This window comes from Molothrus ater, chromosome 5 (assembly GCF_012460135.2).
Source record: "Molothrus ater isolate BHLD 08-10-18 breed brown headed cowbird chromosome 5, BPBGC_Mater_1.1, whole genome shotgun sequence".
Classification (NCBI taxonomy): domain Eukaryota; kingdom Metazoa; phylum Chordata; class Aves; order Passeriformes; family Icteridae; genus Molothrus; species Molothrus ater.
The window spans coordinates 62,515,315-62,537,668 of NC_050482.2; the positions used below are offsets into that span (position 1 = coordinate 62,515,315).

General features: G+C 40.6%; 1 protein-coding gene across 1 annotated transcript in view; it reads left to right on the plus strand.

Moving 5' to 3' along the window:
* Nucleotides 1-22,354, plus strand: part of TBXAS1 (thromboxane A synthase 1) — a 237,014-nt gene that overhangs the window by 98,117 nt on the left and 116,543 nt on the right. The window contains exon 4 of the mRNA XM_036401669.1: nucleotides 12,139-12,235. Coding sequence (XP_036257562.1) covers nucleotides 12,139-12,235 — 97 coding nt within the window. The remainder of the gene's footprint in view (nucleotides 1-12,138; nucleotides 12,236-22,354) is intronic.

The following is a 22,354-nucleotide window of genomic DNA, read 5'->3' on the forward strand; positions in this document are numbered from 1 at the left end:
TTGAAATAGAGATGTATGTTACAAAATGTGAAGATTAATATTTGAAATACCTAAACTTATTCTTACTACAGACCCATATTTTCTCCTATTTTACTGGCATTTTATTTGTTTTCATCCTGTAACTAATACCATTGGAGTATCAGTAGTGAAGAACAGAAGTCTGTGAAATTTTCATTCTGTTAATTTCTTTAGCAAAATATTTCCACAACTACACAATTGGTAAGCCTTGGAGCAGATCCCACTGTGTTTATACCTGCCCATGGGACTGCTCTGGGCGTTGCACTCAGGGTATTTCCCAGTCTTTGCCTCTTCTGGGCTTGCCATTTTGGATATTGGATTTCTGCAGGCAGCTGTACTCACACTTCCAGAGGCTGGCACCTCTGAAATCCACAGGCTGTCCCTGCTGCCAGAGGAGTGGAAGCAGCAGATGACACTGAGGTCAGAGGACGAGGGGTGTTGCTGGCAGTACTGACCCTGCCATGCAGGCAGCATTGCCTGTATACTGGGAGATCTCTGCTGGATTTAAAAGGCTCCAGGTGAGAAGAGCATAATCAATAATTGCAGATATTAAAAGTGGTGCCTTCTTGTGTTTTCCTACCTTTTCCCCCTTCCTTCTTTGCCTACAGGACACGAAGCATCTGAATCCCCCAGACGATTGCTCATGCATTTACATTTTCATTTGCTTGGTTTATAGCAGGATTGTTCCAGCTTTTGGGAGGGGCAGCTATCAAAGATGTACAGGCACTGCCATTGTGTTTTATTGTTTCAGTCTATTTTTCCCTGTGAATGTAGGTGGGAGTTTTTCAGTGGGTTGGTTTTGTGCTTTTTGCTTTCTTTTTCTTCTAAGAATTTATAACCCTTTTATTGTCAGTCTTCAATCATTTTTGATAGATCAATATATTTACTTCAATGATGGCTCATCCTACAGTTGTGCTTGTATTTTTTTTTGTGCTTTGTTTATAGGGGTTATGAATAGATTCAGGGGGTTGTATCTCTGCTGTACCTCTGTCATTGCATGAGGATCAAGTTGCTTGAAATTGGCCCAATACATTTATATTTAGAAGGAACATGAGGTGTTTACATTGGTCTGTCTTCAAATCTACTGTTTTCCCCCCTTTTTCTAAGTAAACTTTGAGCAATTAAAATGCTAGGTTTTTTTTCAGAACTGTTCTCAGAAATCTTAATCATAACTAGTGGTATTTCATGTGCATTGAACGGTTTGGAGGCAAGGGTTCTGGGAAACTGCTCTAGCACACTCCAGAGATCAGAGGGTTTGGGAAGCAGCATAGCACGGCAGAATGGTGACATGGACTCAAAAATGAAGCAGGACCATGGGAATCCTGTGGTCTCCAGCCAAGCAGCTATAACTGAGGCAGAGAGAAGAAATTCTTGAGTCTGCTTCTCACTCATGTCCCCAGGCAGCCAGATGTGGGCCTGGGACAGCTGTTCAGTGCAGCTGTGAAGAGGACTCAAACATGTGCAGAGCAGTGTCAGTGTGATTTTCTGAGCTCTAGCTGGGGGTCAGTAGAAGAAGTGGGTGAACAGGACTCACCAACGAGGTGAAAGGATTTGGCTGTGGAGGAGAGGGCTACAGGTGCTATTCCATCCCCATGGATTTGGGTCGTTTCACTATATAGTGATGTATAGGCCATTTTTTATGCAATTGCCCCCTTTCTCCCACCACAAAGAAGGGAGCAGCAAAGGAAGTGTGTTTGTTACAACTGATGATATGTAGAACATGGCAAATGGAAAATAGGTCAACTAGGCAGTGCTCTCACTAGTATTACAGTTTGAAACATGATCTGTATCTCATGACTACACATTAAATATGGGGGAAAAAATCCCTGAACCTGCATGGATTTTAGTGAGGTTTTAATAATTTAAACCAGGTGAGCATATTAGATGTTTGTAGGATGTAATCCCATAGTTGCCTTACCAGACCCATATACACCCTGGGGTTTGGTACATTCATTCTTAGGCTGAATAATTTGCCATGTTATGAAAGCTGTGACTCAACTACCTCTCAGCAGCACGTTGTCCATTTGTAACACAGATTTTCCTGCAAGTCATTACTTTGGAGTGCCATTGTCAGCTGTACACATCACTCCTGCTCTTCTTGTCCTTTGTGGTAGAGATTTGCTCGTTGTTGTTAGTGAGGATGTTACTGCTGATACACAAGCTATCAGGTTTTTCTGTTATTTTCTTTCTATCTCTGTTGAATTGCAGTTTCCTTTGTCTTCTGTGTGGTGCACTGAAAGAGGCTAGGAAATTTATCACGGTTATTTTTAATGGGCTTTTCAAGTCCTGCACGACACAGATTGAATTGATTCAGGAAAATTTCCTGGAGCTGTAGCATTGTTCTATTAAAAATAATTTTATCATTGCAATTTTTCTGTAATAAAATACATCTATTTTTCTCCTTCTATCCTATAACAAAACCCTGCTTTCTAATGTTTCTGTGTGGTCAGATATTAGCCATTTCCCTAGATAATTTAGGTTGGCCATGTGTACTGGTAGCATTTTTATTGTAAAGAATTCTGCTAGTGGTTTCATGATAAATGCATCAAGCATTGGGAAATTACTTTTATTAGTGTACATTTAATAATGCATTAACAAAATAAATGGGTTCGTGTGTGTGTTTATCTTGAGAATGTATAGAAAAAGTACATGCTGCTATAGGTAAAAAAATTAATCTTTCCCGTGTGCATTTTGTATGCTGTAGCATAAAAAAGTCTATTCCCAAGAGCTCAGTAGGTGGTTACTATCTTTTTTTCCTTTGTTTAGACATATTTTTTTTAGGCAGATTGTGCAAGAAAAGTGAGTCCCAGTGACTGTCCCCTCATGGCTGGTCTGACAAGCCTTTCCTTCCCTGAGTAAGGCTGTCCCATGTTGGCTGGGATCTGTGTCTTTATTGCACACAAACCAAATGAATGAGTGGCTCGTGCCTTCCCACTTATGAAACCCTGATTTCACTTGCTTAAACTTCAGATATTTTCAGGCTAGTAACCATGACCAAGTCAAAGTGTCACTTCTTATTCTTCAAGATGGTCTGTTGCTTGTGTAGTTACATGAAATTCAATTTGGCTTACTCATTCCATCATGCTATGTTCATGATATGAAAAAACCAAAACAAAAACCAGTCTATTGAGTCCTATCTATTATTGAAGAATTAAAATATTCTAATATCAAGACAGTATTATTTCAGAAATGCATGCATCTGCATTAACATAAGCAGAGCAAAGGTATTAAGAGGGATGGTGTACTATATAATGTAACTCTCTCATTGATTTAAGATCAAAATGCCAGTAAGAAGGAGTAGACTGAAAGAAAATTATGTACATGTTTATTTCAGATACATTCAAAAATAAAATATTGTTTTGTCCACCACTGCTGATCCTATTTACAGGAGGCAGATGAGCTGTCTTTCCTATAAAGAAATGAAAGATAAAGTGCAGAATTAGAACAAACAGAAACAGCCTACTGATTTTGAATGTCTCTGTTTTGAATGCTGCTTTTGAAGATATGTATGAGGACATGTCTTTTTCTGAGAGCCTTTTCTTTCCTCGAGGCATAAAATGGCTAAGTTTTCTCACAAAACTGGAGAAGTGAAGAACTCCAGTCACACTTGAGTTCTGGCCATGATAAGTAAAGCATACATGAGAAGAAGCTTGCAGAAAGGCAGAGTTATGGATGGCTTTTCTGTGTACCCTGATGTCAGGTCTCGGGGAGGAAAAATAACACAAAATCAATTTTATCATGGTCAGAATGGCTTTGAGAGGCAGCAGTCAGATCACATGGGTTTTGTTTTAGTCACCCTGGCATGTTTGCTTATATGAAGTTTAGTGATGGGTGTGTAACTATAAACTTTATTACACTTCTGCTTTTATTATAGTCAACCTGCTTTATCACCTGCAGTTTCTTGTGATGTTGTAGTATCACAAATCATATTTAAATCCTTTGACCACCTTCCCTTTTCATTTTCTCTGTATGGTCGCACATATGCTCTCCTCTTGCCTTCTGTCCCCAAATTTTTCTTGCATCCTGCACTGTGACACACACATAGCCCCCTGTTTTCTGGGACACAGGATCCTCCTTGGCTCCATGGATGTGTGTTCAGATAGGTCCCCCATACTTTGCTAGAAAGCAGCCCTGCATTGCATTCCCCTCCTCCCCATGTTCTCTCAGCCATATTATTCAATGTAGCATCACAGTCATATCCCTCATCTTCTGCAAGTGTGCTGCTCTGTCTCCATTTATCTTGTATGAAATGGCTTTAGCCCTGTCAGGGTAAGGCTGCCTGTTGTTTCCCAGAAATTGCTTACCTCTCTGTCAAAGGAAGGCTAACTAGAAATCAGGATAAGCATTCAGCAGAACCCTATCCCTTCACTTACTTAGACTAGGTAACATTTGTCTACTTACCGTCCTTAGCCATCTTGTAAGTTTTTATTTTTCATTTCACTGTAAAAATAGGTAGCACTGTAGAATATAAATAATAGCCTCATACAAGTCCATACAAATGAACACTGTGTTCACAGTAGCAAGTAAAGTTTGGAGACACAGACAGTTTGCTATCTTCCAGAGGTAGCCTTCCCTAGAAATAATAATCCACTGTTCTGGAAAAAGTAACCTCATGGTTTTTCCCTCAAGGTGTGGCAAAGGAGTACTTTAGTAGTGAATGAGGTGCAAAGAGATGAGGCCGTTCTCACGCCGCATCTCGACAAGCCTCAGAAAGGCCAGGCACAGAAATATGCTGAAACCCACAGGAAACAAACGCCTGCTGCACCGCCACATGAGGCCAGTCAGGCAGAGCGCGCTTTAGCGAGCGCAGACAAAACAAGCTCTGGTGAAAATACCACAGTCTAAACAGAAGTAACAAAACACAGACTAATACAGCCCAACTTGATGGGAAGCACCATGGGAAAAGAATTAGAAACATTGTTCTGGCACTCTTGCCGAGGTGAAGGGCTGTGACGACTTTGAGCGTCACCCGGTCACAACAGCACCACGCACCCACGCAGGAGGAGTGACTGGCTTCTTATTAATATCACAGTACTTCTCATTTCCAGTAGCATCCTGTAAAAGCAGTGCCTTATTTACAGCCTTCACTTGGCATTAATGAAGTGGAATACCGATGTAGCTAATCAGCGCTAGCGGTGTGATGCGAGCATGCGGAGCGGCAATCATCTTAGCCCAGTTGGCAGGATAAAAATAACCCCTGCCAGCACTGGGAAGAGGCAGCTCCCTGGCTGTGGAGGAGCACAGCCCACGACCCTGTGGCTCTGCACTGCCCTGGAACCCAGCTTCTGCTGCAGCCCACCTGAACAGAGAAAATAAACAATTGCTACCCCTGTCCATCCCTTTTGCTGCTTCTCTCCCCAGCCCCTGAATGTGGGCTTGAGTTTTTGTATTTGTGCTTAGGTCTAGACCCAGATTGCCTCCAAAAACCAAATGGATATAGATTGCTGAATATGCTTGTATAATTCTGAGATTTTTTTTTTTTTCCCCTCTTTGTGGCACTTTGTGAGCTTAATTTAATCTCTGTCATTTCTTATATGTGGGTAAATGTCATCTACTTCATTTCATGAATGAATTAACACAGCCATACAGAGCCTGTGTCTCCTGCGCTGCTCACTTGGTCGAGGGAGGGGATTAGTAAATGTGTGTCTCACCCTCATGTTGCTAAACCCTGAGGTACGAGATGCTCAGAAACAGATTTTATTTGCACCCTGGTATAAGTTACTTGAAAGATTCTACCAACTCTGTACATTATAATGACCTCAATCAGCCCTCCTGCTCTTCGTTGCCAACTTTAAATACATTACTTTCATACCACAAGTCTCTTACTACACCTGACGAGGGAGGAACTCCTTTAAAGATAGCTGTGCTTTTAGTGGTGGGGAGAAGATAAATAATCCCAGAATCTTCTTCTTTTTGATACTTCCTTAAGCATGTCAGAAGGCAGAGGCCTTCTGGCAAGGTGTGAGTTTGAGATAGCACTGAGGTTCTTGGTATGTAGAAGATAGCATTTTAAATCCCAGGTGTGTGGACAAAGAGTTAGGTGCATAACTGTACAGAGCAGTGCAGGAAGTATGTGTGAGCAAGTTTTTTATGTTACATGGTATTTTTAATGCTCCCAGGAATTAAATTAATAGTCCTATGTGCTTCTTTTAATGCTTTCACAACATGGAAAGAAATGCAGTTCATTAAAAAAGGAAATTAAGAACAATTTATTCGTAAATAGAAATGAGTGTGGCCATGCCTCTTTTTTACGTGAATTTACACAATGGGTTGGATTAGTCTCTGGATGAGGTGTGTGTCTTGGTACAGCTGTGCTTTGAAACTTTTTACTGTGCCTGAGACTTCTCAGTGCTACTGTGGCTTCATTTTCACGTGCAGTAATTTCACCTGTTTCTAGGGTGTTGTAGTTTTGGGGTGGTTTTTTTGGTTTTTCTTCTCTTAAATGTTAATGGGTGTTTTGTGGTTCTCTAATCTGGAGCTACTCAACTTGTGAGTGCTTTATAAAAATAGTCCAGGGAAGCACCTTGCTGACTAGAGTTACAGCCTAGGATGCAGAACAAATGGCACAGGAGTTAGTTCCCAACCTTCCCAAAGACAGCTGGCATGCAATTTCCAGGTGTACATAGCAGCTGAGAAGCTCTGTTCCCACAGGGTGTCAACAGGAAAAAAAAAAGATGATTGCTGGCAATTCCCATCTCCTCCATACCTGACTGTCCCCCAGATGGAAAATGGAAGATGTTATTTGTTTTCCCTGCTGTCACATTAGGTTATTTAAGTTGTAGGCTTTACAGACCTAGAAAAAGATTTCTATGTATTAATATCTCCTGTCAAATTAGGATATGGGGCTCTTGGAGACCTTTAGCTGCTAATAATACAAACAATACTCATGGTACTAGACAAATTTGTCCCACTCCTTTCCTTTCCTCTCAGCCCAAGCTAACCCTTTCTGTGCAGATTGTGTTTGGGTTTTGCAGCTGTTCATTATATATTGCTTAGTCCTACCACATCTGAATTGCCTTCGAGCACTGAAAGGGGACAGTGCTATGACAAATCAATTTGCTGGCCTCTGAAATACTTAAGTAAATAAGGCAGGGCTTCAGGCCTATTTTAAACAAGCATTGTGCTATTTGTTTTTATGTTTCTCTGCCTGCAATGGAAGGGTGTCTCTAAACAAAAGAGGCAGAGTGATCGAGGAACTTCTTTTAAGGAAAAATTGCCTAAGGAAATCAACTTTTTCCCACTGTATCTCTGTGTCTTTGTACACCTCTCCTTCTCCCCCCACTGCCTTTTTGTTTTTCTTTGTTCTTTGCTCTTCCTAGAAGAAAATAGGAATAATAAAATATTCTATTTTCATATGGCTCTACAGGTGATCTTTGTGTACTTAACCAGACCACAGCATAGAAAACAAAGCCTTGCTTATTGCCTAACAGCATATATATGTTTTATGATGGGGGCTGATAATAGATAGGAAGATCAAAGTCTTCTGTGAATTGGCAGCAGCACTGTAAACAAGGTGAAAGGGTTGCAGGTGTTTCCCACATGGATGTTATACAAAAACATATGGCCCTTTGCCATGAGGTACTGTGTGTGCTCTCCACTTTTCCTGTGCAACAAGGCCACGTTGCTGTGAGCTTTGCTCAGGGGCCATGGCCATGGCTCAGGAGCTGGGAGATGCTGTGGGCAGCAGATGACCATGCTATGTGGCCAGAATGGTCTTGGGAGCATGGAAATGCTGATGCTGAATTGGTCTTTCAAATGAAAAGCAGCTGATTCTGATCTGAGAACAGAAATCTGCATTCTAGGGGGTCTCTGTCAAACATGGGGAAGGAATATGATTGCTGCAGTGTTTCAGGAGAGACTGGGCAGTCCTATGTGCCCCTTGTCTCATCACTCCTACTTCAGCTGAGAGCTGGGCTTGGCAGGCATCTCTTACCTCCATGGGTTATCTTCTGTGGCCCTGGCTGGCACTGGGTGTGGGGTTGAGACACCCAGGCCACACCTCTGCAGAGAGCAATGGTGGTGCATGAGCAGACTTGAAGATATCATTGCTGGATTGCTGTTTATTCTTGTGGATAAAAGATGTATTTAGTGAATGACTAAATCATTGTAAAGAGGACTGCAACATCCTGAGTGAACCCTGAACACAAGGTAGTGACCTCTGTCTCATGAATTGCCTTAAGAGGGGTGCTTGTCCGCTCTGAGGAGTGAAACTGCTGCAGCTGGGTGTGCAGGGTGTTTGTAGCCTTTTCAGTTATTGAAACACTTCTGATGAAGTTTGGCTTATTTTGTTCAATACCCTGTGACATAACCACCTCCTTGACCTGCAAGCCCTTTGGCAAATGTTATTTTTTTCACAGCTTCTGGGAATAGACCCATGCCCTCTGCTGAATGCTTGTGTCAGCCCTTTTGCCAGGCGATCCTGGGGATGATGTGGCACGAGGCTGCTGGCTTGTGCACCAGCAGCCTGCTGGGACAATGGCTCCTCATCCACGTTTTCATCTGCTGGAGCAAGCTCACGCTAAACTTGTGCTGTTTATGTACTGGTATCAGGTCTTTCCTGCCTCACCTTCCAATGGAGCTAAAGTTACTGGTCTAAAATGCTAAGTTCTTTTACTGTTCTGGAGGACTGCAGTTTTAACTGAAATATAATAGAAATTGCCCCAACAGCATAACTTACTTAACCAATGTCTCATCTACACAGGAAAATTTGCTTCCTTGTGTGGGTCATGAAATTTATTTTTGCTGGTGTGGCAGAGTTACAACTGATGTCCATGAGGACAGAGTTGCATCTCCCCACAGATGTCATGCTACATGCATGAATTCTTGCTTCTCTGCAGGAGCAGGCTAGGTATTCCCAAGTATTTGCTTTGCACCCTAAAAGCCCTAGATGAAAATATTATAAAGTCTTGGGTCAAGCAGTGTGGTGGTACTGTAGCTAAAGGTAGGACTTCAGTGTGTGAATGAGCCCTGTGGAAAGATTAACCTAGGAAAAGTTAATAAAAAGTGCTGTCCTAAATTATTCATGAATCCATTTGCAATGTACCTGCCCAGAGGCTTTTGTTTTTCTCAAACTCTTATTTATTAAAATCTGACAAGAATATCAGGTTTTGTTCAATAATAAATCTAAGTCTACGTGGGACTAGTGATATCCTCATCCAGTAATACAGAATCAAAATGAAGTTACATGGCAGGGGTGAATTTGTTATTTACTTGGGAAGAATAGATTATTGTTCAGGAGGATTTTATCTTTTACTTGCTATTTTGAAACAAGTGAAAAAAACCCCAAAACACCTAGTTGGGAGATAGCCTCTTGTTTTGTGATTGAGGCCTTGATCCTGCAAAGGATTTAAAATATATTAAAACTCAGTTAAGCATCTTTCTGGCAGCTTTTCAGGTTCCAAGCCTGTGCTTGCTGAATGAAATAGCTCAGGTGATTTTGTTTTGCAGTTAGTTCTACTTGTCTTTTTTCCTTAACTTCAGGGAAAGACCATGGAATTAATGTCTTTGGCTTATGGATTTTGACTTCCAAAGTATGCCCATACACAGCCTCATCTTTTTATGTCCCAGAAAAGGTTAGAAAGATTGTATACAGAAAGTAGGAGAATGGAAAAAAGGCAGGAAGACAGCTTTTGCTGTTTGAGATCCAATAATGTGTGTGCTTTATAGTAGTCATTCCTTAAAAAAAAGCAGAACTTAGTTTAAAAATAAATTTAAGTAGTTTGTTGTTTGTTTTTTTCCTTAGCATTTTCAGTTTATTAGGTGTAAGGGATTTTTTCCCCCTTCTTTTCCTTCTCTGCCCTAATTTATAACTGCATAAAGAAAGAAGCAGGTGCCTATAGCTAGAAAGTTAGTGAAGAGTAAATAAAAAAGTAAGAGCTTAGCTGTGGAAACAGAACTGGGAGTGCGGGTGACTGGTCTGAGTTGGAGGATGATGAATAGATTTTGTTTGCATAGGCTTGGCTTGTGAGTCACTTTCTCATAAAAACAGCTTGAGTAGGAGATGCTCCTGTCCCAAATTTTTAGTCCTGAATGCTTTCAAGCACAAAGTGCACTGTGACATAAAGACTCCTGCTGTGAGTAGCATCCTGTTATCCCAGCGGACAGGAGCTGGAGCTTTGCAATTTCCCAGGTTTGAAATAAACTGGAATTGTGTATACTTTGCCTGATGTATTGTGAGGTGCCCCTTGCTGGTCAGAGTTAAACTGTCTGGGTAGACATAACCAGCTTCTGATTCAGATTTGGAATCTGATGTCAGGAAGCTTGTCCCTGTGAAAAGCTGTTTGTTGCAGGACCATCAGTCACTAACCAATAAATGCGACAAGGAACTTGCTAAACTTGGAGGGAGAAAAAGAAAAGCCAGGTGTGAGCATGAGAGGTCAGTATTTGTGGCTGGTCATTCTGGGTGGGTTCAGAGCAGCAGGTTCAGCATGTCTTTGCCTTGAGAGCTTGTGTTGCCTCTCTGATGCCAGAAAAACTGTACAAAACACATGCAAAAGTTGCATTATCCTCTTCTGCTAAAGTTTGTAATCAAAACCCTCTCTAATCTGAGGCATCAGCTCTTTTTTATGCACCTATGAGGATTCTGAATAAAAGTTTGACCATTACAGACAGCTACTTTTGCTGTGATTGAGCAAACCGGAAGGGGTGAAAAAGGTTTACCCTCATAGACCACACCACCCGTATCTAATGTTCCAGCAGAGCCTGTGGGTTGCGTTTGGGAAATAAAAGTTCCCTCTGAAAACCCATGAGAGAAGAAAAGATGATGTCTTCCTTCCTAAAGGAAGGAAGGATTGTGTTCTTCTCTGCCATTTTTTTGTTACACGTTTGGGTGGTAGGGAGGTCAAATTGGACTGTGAAACCTTGCTTTGGGATCAAGATATTTGTCTAATTTGTTTGCCCTTGAAGAAATCAGGCTGCTGCAGCTTCATTGCCATGGGAACCCCTAGTTACTATATTTAATTCAGTCCAGGACTTGCTTGTCTATTCAGTTGTTGCAGTGTAGACAGGTGATAATAATATATTGATACTGAGCTGTATCATGGCCAAATGATTAGGCATGGATATTACTGTTTTATTGCAGCATCTGTGGTATTGCTCTTGTGTTCTGCTATGAGCTGCCTGGCCCTCCTGTGCCTGCTCCAGCCTCTTCTTCCTCTCTCCTGCTGGAGAAAAGACAGTGCTGCCTGAATAGATTTTCTGGTCCTGAATAGATTTTCTGGTCCAGCGATCAACAAAGGCAGGGATTGCAAGCGACCTCTGCTTGTTGGTCGTGCCTTTTCTCCCCCAGCAGAGCAGCCAGCCATGGAGTGCCTGTGGGCCTTGGAAGAAATGGTGCTGGAGAAGGGAGCTCTGCACCCCTAGAAGTTGTAGGGCTGGGACAGGTCCCAGTGACTCTGCAGCATCCACAGTGGTGTGAAGATGCAGAAGGGCAGACCCTGGCTCCAGGAGGTCATGTTGCAGTGGGAGCAGGGAGATAAAGGGTGTACAGGCAGAGACACCCCTATCACCTATTCTTCTGAAGTTTTACTAATTCCCTTAGATTTGGTAAGACTTTTCCCCCCTTCCCTATTAGTGTAATGTAAGGTTTGTCCATGGTAATGCACAGCCTGAGATGCACTCAGTTCCAGTGCTGATAGAAGTGGTGGAAATGTGCTTTACTACAGTCACACTGGGGCGACTTCTGGAAAGATTCATTAGAGGCAGGGCTTAGCCAAGAAAAGCTGTTTCATGTGGCTGATGGCAGGAAATGCAATTTTGTAGGTCTTTCATGATTATTTCAGTTGGTTTATAATGTTTTGCTCCTTTACAGTTTGGTTCAGTGATACTACATCTCTTTGCACAGAATTCAGAGTGAGCACAGAGTGCGTAAACCTTTATGTTAAAATGTTGGCTGAGTATTGATTAATCAGTAAAAGATTTTAAGCTGTTTCCTTTAAATTCCAGGTCCATGCATCTTAATTTAACAGTGGGAGGGCTGGAAAGATACTGCTTTACCCTAGGAAATACATTTCTGTGGTATTTGTTCACTGCAAGTATATTCAAGCAAAAAGAGATATTTTAGGGAAGGAGATGGTTCTCTGGGGTCACCATCTGCTAAAATGATTTTTTACTTCTTTCTAGGTATTATATTGGTCGCCAGATGTTTGTGGTGGTCTCCTCACCAGAGATGATCAAGCAAATCTTAGTGGCAGATTTTAGTAACTTCACCAACAGAACTGTAAGTACCTATAAAAGTTGGCTTTGTGGATGGAGTTGGTAGCACTGCTAATTCCAGCTCAGACCAAAAGTGGCTACAAGGAAGCTGGAAATAGAGGCAAAATTACATCATGGTTCAATAAGACCTTAAGCTAAATACTCTCAATATATATGTTCAGTCAAAGATTCTTGTTACCAGAACACTCTGAGGATGAAAGGGGATTTCCTTAGAAGAGACACACTGTCCTGGTGACCTGAAGCACCAGATGGGTGTTGAGGAGAGGGTTTCAATAACCAGTTTTGCCACTGACTTCCTGTGAAATCATGGGGAAATCACTTACTAGCTCTCTTCCTCAGTTCTCAAGCTGTAACATGGAGATGGTATTATTTGCTTTCTCCCCCACATGATCTGTTTTGTGCTTTTAGACTTTAGGGCAGGAGCAGTCTACTTGGGACCAGGACATGCCTCCCACAGCTATTGTGTATTAGTCATACCTGAAAATGATAAATAGCAAAGAAGGAAGTTGGAGTTAGCAAGAATTTGTGCATATGCTCTTGGTTACACTTGGAAAGCTCATTTTCAGGAGGTGGTTAGAACAAATAATGAGGGTGAATGGCCAGAGTTCCAGCAGTTGCCCAGCATTTTACAAGGAAATACTGCCACTGTGTGCTGCCTCTGTCCCATCCATTCCCTGCTTCCCTCTGGGCCCTTTGTACACTCAAACCTCCTCAAACAAACTCTCGTGTATTCAGGAGGGTTTTTTGTGCCCTTGGAGAACATTTTTTCTCTGATCAGCTGTCTGTCTCTTCTGTCCCTCTGATCCTCTCTGCAATCAGTCAGTCTGTTTGCAAACTGCTTGTCACCTTTTCTTGCTTCTTTTGATACATGAATTTCATCTTGTGACTGCCTATATCTTACTGAATAACTACTGGTACCAGCTGCCCCCCATTTTGCCCATAGCTCACACTTTAAAGGAAGAATCTATTCTTAGACTTCTTAGGCTGAAGTTGTTATATTTGACAATGGGCTTTTCCCCATTTTCTCTGTATTTGAAGAAATTTTCCATCCCTTCCCTTCTTCTACCCCAAGCAGGAACCCTATTTCTTCCTGTCTATAACTTTCCCCTGCTTTTCTTCTACATATTTGGTAGTAATAGACTGTACCCACTACAACAAGCAGTAGCTGGTGATCTAATAACACTTCCCTGAAATTAGAAATCTTTCTTTTGAGGAGACACTCAGAGATTTGTTGTGCTCTTAGCTTTAGTCAGCCTGGTCATTTGGATAACTCTTTCTCTGTATTGTCACACTTCTCAGTTAGTGAAATTTTTCTTCCTCTGCTTTTGTGTCCAGAGGTTTCTCTCTCTTGTGGTTGTGTGTCCATCTGTCGTGGTCTGTCTGTAACATCTGTGTTCCTCTCTAAAATTCAGGTAGGTTATGTCACTATAGGTCCTCTTTCTCTCCTTTTCTTGTTCTTCATTAGATCTGTTAGCTAGAGCTGTCTCTGCAGGTTCACATCTTGCCCTCATTGCTTGACTGTCCCCTCAATCATTTGTGGCTTTTCTGTGCAATGTCCTGCTTTATTGATGAGGAACTGAGACACAGAGTGACTTCCCTGCCACTAACCAGAAAGCCTATGTCAGATGAGAAAATTTAACTCCTAGCTCTCCCTTTAGCAAAATTAGCAGTTTTCCCCCTGTGCAGGGCTGCTATTTCTGTCTATGTCAAATGACCTTCCTTCCATTTATATGCTTTCATCTGCTTGTCCTATGGTCTTCTCACATAGCCACAATTTGATAGTTTCTCACTCTCCACTTTGTCCTCCCCTCTTCCAGCCATTCCTTTTCACTTACTGAAGATTAGCAGCCTTCTGTTTCTGGATCTTTCCATATCTAACCTGGGGATCTTTCCTCCTCTGGAGTTTTCACACAGGAACCTGTTTCCTCTTTAATCTGTAGTCAGGTCTCTTGGGGAAGTGTTTGGTTATCCTGTACACTAGTAATCCTACATGAATATAAATAATGCTGGGTGGTACGTAAGGAAGGCCAGTGGAATTTATTCAGATATGATTTGGGTTGTATGCAAATAATGATTGAAAGGTGAGAGTGAGAAAAGCACTTTCCAAGAATAATAGAATTCTTTCTTATCACATTGACTGAATAAATGTAATTTTAAGATTTTTAATAGGGTTGCTTCTGTTTTTATATTTTAAAATTATTCAAAGCAAGCTCCTCTACTTTGAATGAAGGTTTCTATTTGCTAGTGGAGAATTCAAAATGCTAAAAATATCCCCCTGCTTTATTTTATGAACTCTTTCCCCAGTGAAGAATGGTTATAGAACTGACTTTGGAGTCAGTGCTGTTCACAAAGTTAGGCCAATATTCCAGTCCAGTCATGGCACTTGCTTATTATTTCAACCCAGAGCCTTTTTTTGTAGTTTAAGATAATCAGCCTTTTAGTCTGAGAGGATGGGAAAGCAGGTGAGACCACTGGATTTGAACAGGTCTTAGGAAAACACACTTGTGCTTTTCTTTTCTCACCTCCCCATGTGCATTTCCAAAATTAAGATTTGTACTTCATCCACCAGAGGGAAAGGTGAGTTCTCTAATACAGAATGCCTAAAAGAGAGATTATTCTCTCTGTAGCAGTTGTAGCAACTGTATGTTAACAAATTCTCACTGAGTTTCAGGATGTTCAAGACTAATTCTAAAAGTTAAGAGTAGAAAAACTTCTATTCCCTGTTTATTTTGCTGCTTTTTCAATTAATTGTAAAAGATATACATATTTGATTAAGAAACAATGAGAAATCAAACTTGTGAAGGGCTGAAAGCAGTGGATTTATTGGTAGAAGCCAGTAAGATGATGATGATTCAGTGGATTCTGACAGTTTTTATTAAAGCTCTCTGTAATGTGATGTCATGCCTTTGAGTGCTCGTCAGCAGGATGACTTTAATCTGGGATTGTGCACTTGTGGACTCCCTTCTGGGAAGTCATCAGAAGGCCTTTATGGAATGAGAGTGGTTTTAATCTGCTGAGAAGATTCTTTTGGAATCTTGTGTCCTGTCTCTGCATCCTGAAAGACCTAGACCATTTGTGCACTTCTCACACATTGAGCCTGTCTGCTCACTCATTATATAGACAAAGTAGATCTTGTATTGAACACAAGCTAAACTACTCTTCTTTTTATGTTTCCCTTTTATACTATATATTTCACATCTTTGCTATGGTTATCTTTTGAAAATTGCTATAAAAAGTCTTTTATATTCCCCCATCATCTTCTCTTGTTTCTGAATTACTGGTTGATAATTCTTGCAAAAGAAGTGTTTGGTGACTGCATATCAAATCTGCATTAAGGTTCTCTTCCTTTTAGAGCAAGCAACCAAGTCTAGCACACAGGCTGTTTCTGCCTTGTAGGCACAGGGTATGTGTATTGTGAACTGTATAATCACAGGAAGGCAATAATGACACTCTGCTTTCCCATTTAATTTAGTCTCAATTAACATAAGCGTTAGAGCCATTCAAAACCAAAAATGTCTGCTGTAATATACCTTCATACTTGAGGCATATGAGGCCTTTTCCCCATGTTTTTAATTATAGTTGAAGAAGAAAATATGAGAATTACTTTATATACCTTCTGTCAAAAAATATGGAATTAATTTTAATTTAGGTTAACCATGGAAACCTCAGCCAGCATTTAGGCAGGGCTGTGCTGGAGTAAATGATACCTTTTTTTCACAACTGTGTTGTCTCTTGAATAGAAGCTTCCTTTTAAGAGCACTAAGATCATTTTTAACTTCATTACTGTGTTGCAAGTGAGATAGGATTATGATGTTTGTTGCATTCTTCCAGGTGGGATAATGATACATAATCTGTTTTCAGATTGTTTTTAATTCTGCATTGAAAATTTGTTTTTCAATTAGTACTTGAGAATCATTAAAGTGTACTTTTAAAAGTGTAGGAGCAGAATGTTAAGATGGAACAATGTGAAGAGAAACATTATGTGGTACATAATTCAAATAATTCAGATGGCTGTAAAAATATTTCCTAGAAATGTGGATTCAGTGAGCCCTAGGGCAAAGGTAGGTACTGGCTAGCCAAGGTTTGCCAGGAGTCGGTGCTCTTCCAGGATTCATGTGTCTATCACAAGTGGAAACTAGCGGTTGATTCAGACCAAATCCTTAAATCTACCTGCCAACCAGCTGGGGGAGAGTGACATTTTTAAATTCAAAAATCGACACCAACTCCAGTCGCTCTAAGAAAACATCACCGTCTTCTCATCAGAAGCTTTGCTGCTTCATTGGTAAAAATAATAATGGATTAACAGCAAACAATAATGAAGTGGTAAAAATAAGAATAAAAAAGTACCAGGAATGAATAGAATATGATACAAGATCTTTGTATCCCTTTTGAAGGAAAGTTGAGTTGCTTGAGCTTCTTTACTTTTTGCTTATCTATTCTTTCTCTTCATCTTTGAGTTGATCCACATAAGATCTGATTATTCTTTTCACATGCATAATTTGTCTGTTACACTAAGCTGTTTCATCATCATCATCTATATTTTGGTAAACCTATAAAGCTTCAGGCTTACCTAGAGCATTAAACAAATAAAATGCAACCACCAAGTAGGAAGGAACCTATTTTCTGCGTTTTCTTCAGTTGTGGTCCAGGATGCCTGACATATTCGTGAACTGGCTGTTCTTTCTGGTCTCTTGCTAGAGGAAAGAAAACTGTATATTACTGTACCAAAAGATCTATCTAAATTTGATACAAGATGCCCTCCAGAGGTCCCTTCTAAACTCAGCCATCCTGTAATTCTGTGAATTTTGGGTCAGGACCTCAGTCAGCAGAAATCAACATATTAACTTTAGATGACTCTGCACTGACTGATGATGATGAAGTGTCTCCAGAGCAGGACTGGGATGTTAGAACTGGCTTCAAACAGCTCAGCTCAGGAGCTGGCTGGTGTGTTCTTCACCTTTTGCAAGTAAAGCATCACATGCATGTCCTGTGCAAGATCTTTCTTGCCTTCTGCCTTGACTTTCAGAGAACAGGCATCAGCCCCACTGATGTGCTGACTTTCAGTAAAAAGTGGTGATTCAATTTTCTATCCAAACCCGGAGTCTTACCCAGCTTATGGGCTGGGCTGTTCCGTCTCTCTAACAAATACAGTTTTATTTTGAAAAATGAACCCACCAACATACTCATGTGTTGTCTCATAAGGGATGAAAAGTTCTACAGTGTTGCCAAAAGAAACATATGCATGCTGCCTTGACCCTGTACCCTTTGGTTGTTTGGTTTAGAAATGCTTCTTTTCTTCAAGTTAAACTTCCTCTGATTATTTCTGGTTGTGTCAATGCCATCTTCATCCTTTCAAGTTAATTTCTTTGTTTACTTAGAAATTATTGTTGTAAAGTTCAATGAACTCAGTTTGTAAACAGGGGATGAATGAACCTCGCTGGAAGCTTACCTTTGCATGGGCACATGGTTTGGAGCTCCAGTGGCACAGTGTGACAGCAGGCAAGTTAGTGCTTGGAAAATGAGTCAAACAAATGAGAAAACATCACATATCTATATATATCTATATCTATATATATATATCTATATCTATCTATATCTATATCTATATATATGAGGTCTTCATTTTCCATGCTTTAAAATGACCATTCAGTGGGATGGCTTCGTACACAAGTGATGATCTGGTGTGTGTCAATAGTTTGATTTAGTTTGATTGTGATATCTAGTTTTAAATACATGCTGGGGTTTGTGGCTGCAGAGAGAAGGAATGTGCTTTAATTTTTTTCACTGCTTCATTCTGTTTAGATTTTTTTATTTTCATTTTTCCACTCCTTCATTCTGTTTAATTTTGTTTTTATTTGGTTAATGAAGGACATGGAAGGTGACTGGCATAACACCTCTGGAGCCAAAATGTCCCATGATTAGTTGCCATGTCTGCATGTGAGCTTGAATACATATCTGTGTGTATTTATGGATGCATACAGATGCACATATATTGATTTGGGATCTCCTTGTGATTTGAGGAGAGGCTGAGTCTCTATTCCATTCCCTAGAGCACTGTAGACATCAATTGTGCCATATCTTATTATGGAAATGTCACAAAATATGCCTTTTTGTGCATGGCATGGTGGCATTTCAGTTCCTGATGCAGTAAAGCCATCATGCCTGGTGGCAGGCTGTGCCTTGAACATCCAGTTGTTTGTGATGCAGAGCTGAGATGTTCTTCCCTCCCTCCCTAGCTTTGTAGAACAAATCCAAGCATCAATCCTGCCACGTGTACAATAAGCCTTGGTCTCACTGAGCTGAGAATATCCGGTGCTTCCAAAAATCATTCTATGCCTTGGGAGGATAAGTGAAAAGGTGTCCAAGCAGTGAATTTATTAAGATTTACTTTTTTTGCCTACCAGTTTTATACAGCTTCTAGATCATAGCTAGTTTGAAATCTTGTCTGGTACAGCACTAGTATAGAAAGGGAATCATGTTAGCAGGGAATGAATTTGGCTGTATGGCACTTTTCTGTTTAATATTAATTTGTTTGACTGCATATTTGTGGGTGCTGTTGTACAGGCACATGAGTGCAGATGCCTGAATGATTTTCCAGTGCCAGGAAACTAAGCAAGGGCTCTTATCCTTGTTTTGACCTGATGGTTCAGGAGCACTGAGGGTAAACAACCCTAACATCTGCTTTCTTTCCCAAGTGTGTCTCCATGGCTGTCTTCTAGACATACTAGAACACCTTTCTAGCTTGGTCAATATATATGTAACTATTTTGCAGCCTTCTATACCTCATGAAATCACTTTTAATTCAGGATTTCCTTTTTCCTTTCCCCTTTTTGCTTTGAGAGCTTGCAGGTTAATTTTTCTGAGCAATTAAATTCAGTTTTGTTTAAATGTTTTAAAGTAGCAGTGCATATGCTTGCAGTAGGCATTTGAAAATTAAAATAATAAATATTGAGAGGGTCATTTCTTTCACACTGTGCAAGTCTTTTATGCATGCACAACAAATTGTCCCTTATTCCCCATATGCTGAAGCTAATAGCACAAAACTAATGTTGTCAAATGATCACTGCTCTTGGCTGTAAAATTAATCAGACTTTGCCTTCAGTTACCCTTAAAGAAAGGACTGATGTATTCGTAGACTATGTTCTGTGAGCCACCTGATCCTCTGAAATCCCAGTGAGAAGAGGTCTGGTTTTGTGATTTGGGCTCTAGGTCAGGATTTAGGAGCTCTGAGCTCAGTTTTTGGCCTTGCTACAGAATTCCTGTGTTCACAAGGACAAAGCATTTAGGAAGTGCTTTGTCACCTTAATAAATGTAAAAGAGTATGTTGGGAATTTCCAGCTGAAGAGTAGCACTAGTGGATGTGAGTGCTTCAGGACTGATGGCAATGGGTTGGGATTTGGTTTATCTGTTAATTCAAATGGCTGTGGTGGGAGGGTTTTTTGTTTGTTCTTAAAAGAAGCTTCAGAAATGCAGATTAAAAAGTTTTAATGAAAAGCTCTTTTTTTCCCCCTTTTAAGTAAGTTTCTTCTTTGAAGTATTAAAAAAAGCTAAAGTAGAAAAGTTAGCATTATCAGATTTAATTGAGTGTATTTGAGGATCATCATCTCAAGTTTGTAATTTTTATTTGTGATTCTAATTCAGAACAGGAAACCACGTGTAACCTGTGTCCTGTGAAGTGGGAGAGCTCATTTGTCTTTATCTTTGGAACACCTGGCACCTGCTTCTGCTTACCTACTGTCCTGGTTCTGGCCAGGACAGGGTTAAGTTCTTTGGGTAGCTGGGAGGGGGCATGGCCAGGACCCTAAGGTTATTCCATGCCGCATCATTGCCAGGGGTGGGGGAAAGGGATTCTCTACTGGGGAGAAGGGCTTCCTTCTGCTCAAGTAAAGGTGGTGGAAGGAGCCATCCAGTATTGTTTATTTTCAGGATGTTTCCATGTGAATCCTTTCTTTTCTTGTACCCTCTCACTGGTATTTCTGCTGTTACTGTTTATTTGCTTATCTCACTGCTGGTTCCAGTAAATTACTCTCACTCAACCCATGATCTTTACCTTTCCTGCCTCCAGTTCCCCTCTTCATCCTGCTGCAGGGAGAGGGAGAGGGGAAAGCAGGGGAGCAGGAGGGTGGCAGCATGGTTTGGGGGATCTCAGTGGGAGTACCACTCCTAAACCACAACTCCACAATTCATAAAAAGATGTCAGGATTTGCTTACATCTGTGCACATTCTTACTTCTCATGTAATTTAGGGGGCCATGATGTGTATTTACACAAGTATGTTTATTCTGTCCAGAATTGGGATTTTCCCTTAAATGGTAGACTTTGTTTTCTCTTTGCCTCTCATAGAAAAGAGAGTGAACACAGTCTCTTCTCAAACATTTGACTATTCAATAAAGACTTGTGAAAGTTTAGGAAGATACAAATAACAGTAGGCTGGAGTGCCATAGAACAGCTTACAAGCAATCGATCTTTAAACACTGACTGTACTTAAATCTAATTAATTTGAGGATGTTCCTGTTGACTGACTTGAAGATACCCTCTAATTGACAATGTATTTCCTTTGAGTGGTGGCTTAGGCAGTTTGCTGTTTGAGGAAGGGTTCCTGTGTTGTTGTGCCTGGAGGAAGCTCTCAGCACATTCCCCAGCAGTGGGGGACAGACTGAAGCTAGGTTTGGAGAAAGCCACACTTCCAGTGAGGCTGCCCTTTTAACTGGCTAACATATTGTTGTGTAGGTAGGTCATATGATTTTTTTTTCTTGAGAGTTATGAATCTCTAATTCAGTAAATGAGCACTAATATTTTTCACATTTCCAGGTAAGATTGCAAATAAAACTGGCTGATTCCCCATGTGAAGGGCTGGCAGCGAGGGCAGAAGTGGATTGGTTACACACAGATGAAATACAAAATAAAAACTTTCCACTTTTTCTCTTTCCCAGGCATGGGTTGTCTGTTTTCAAATGCTATGGGCCATAAACCTTGGCAATATAAAAGCAATGCAGTTGACTGTAAGGAGGCTAGAAGAGTTAAAAACAAGTTTCCTTTTTCCTTGTCCCCCCATGGAGAAATGATGAGTCAGCATGTTGAGACCACAGCTGATGCTGAGATGCACAGTCCTCTTATTTTTCGCAGGAATTATTATGAAATGAGTTATTTTTCAGCATGGGTCTAAATATTTGAATCTATCCCTGAGTCTTTCTCTGGTTTATTAATGGGCTGCAGTGCTGCCATCACCATGGTATCCTGCTACCTCTTCCCCTGTGAAGACTGCAAAACCACATGATGAAATTTACATTTTTAATTCTCCACTCTCCATGCCTGTACACATAAAAATGCTTTGCAAAACCATGGGAGAACACAAACCCAAGGACAATCCAGCATCAAGAAACGACTTGGTTTGCTGTATTGTTTTGTTAATTTTGAACCCTCTCCCTTTCTGCTGTTATACTGCAGCCATCAGTGGTTCAATACCTGCTCCTAGGTAGACACCACAACACCAGATGGATTAGGTACTTTACAGCACTAATGATAGTGGCTGATAATGTGTGCAAATCTCCCTTTCACTGCTTGTTCAAGGCAGTCAAGAAATACTGAATACAGCTGTACATAATTACGCTTCTTTTGAAGCTAAATCAGCCTGTGAAATTTCTGTTCCTGGAAAATGGTCAAAATTAGTCAATAAAAAACCCAACAAAACAAACAAACAACAAAACCCCAAACCCTTTGCATGTGCTTTGTTAGTGGTATACTGTGACATTCTGTTTCCTAAATGCAAGGCTTCCTTGCCAAACTACTGAGATTTGAAGGGAGGGTGGGAAATACTGCATAATGAGACTATGAAAAGGTGATTTTGCTGCAGGTGCATGAAGATGCTTATTTGAAAATATGCAGTGCATATGCACTTGTTTGTGCCATCAGGAGTTTGTCTAGGACTAAGTATGTGGCTGTCTCTATGTGTAGCAGGTATGTGAAGGGTCACTCCCCCTTTTTACCCACTCCCTGTTCCTTTCACATATTTGAGTCACTGAGAGGTCAGCTTTTGAAATTATCTGTTTTGGCTTGTTTATCCTTACCTTTGTTTTCTTCTTTATTCAATCATTCTGCAAGATTTCCTTTTCTAAACAACTGAA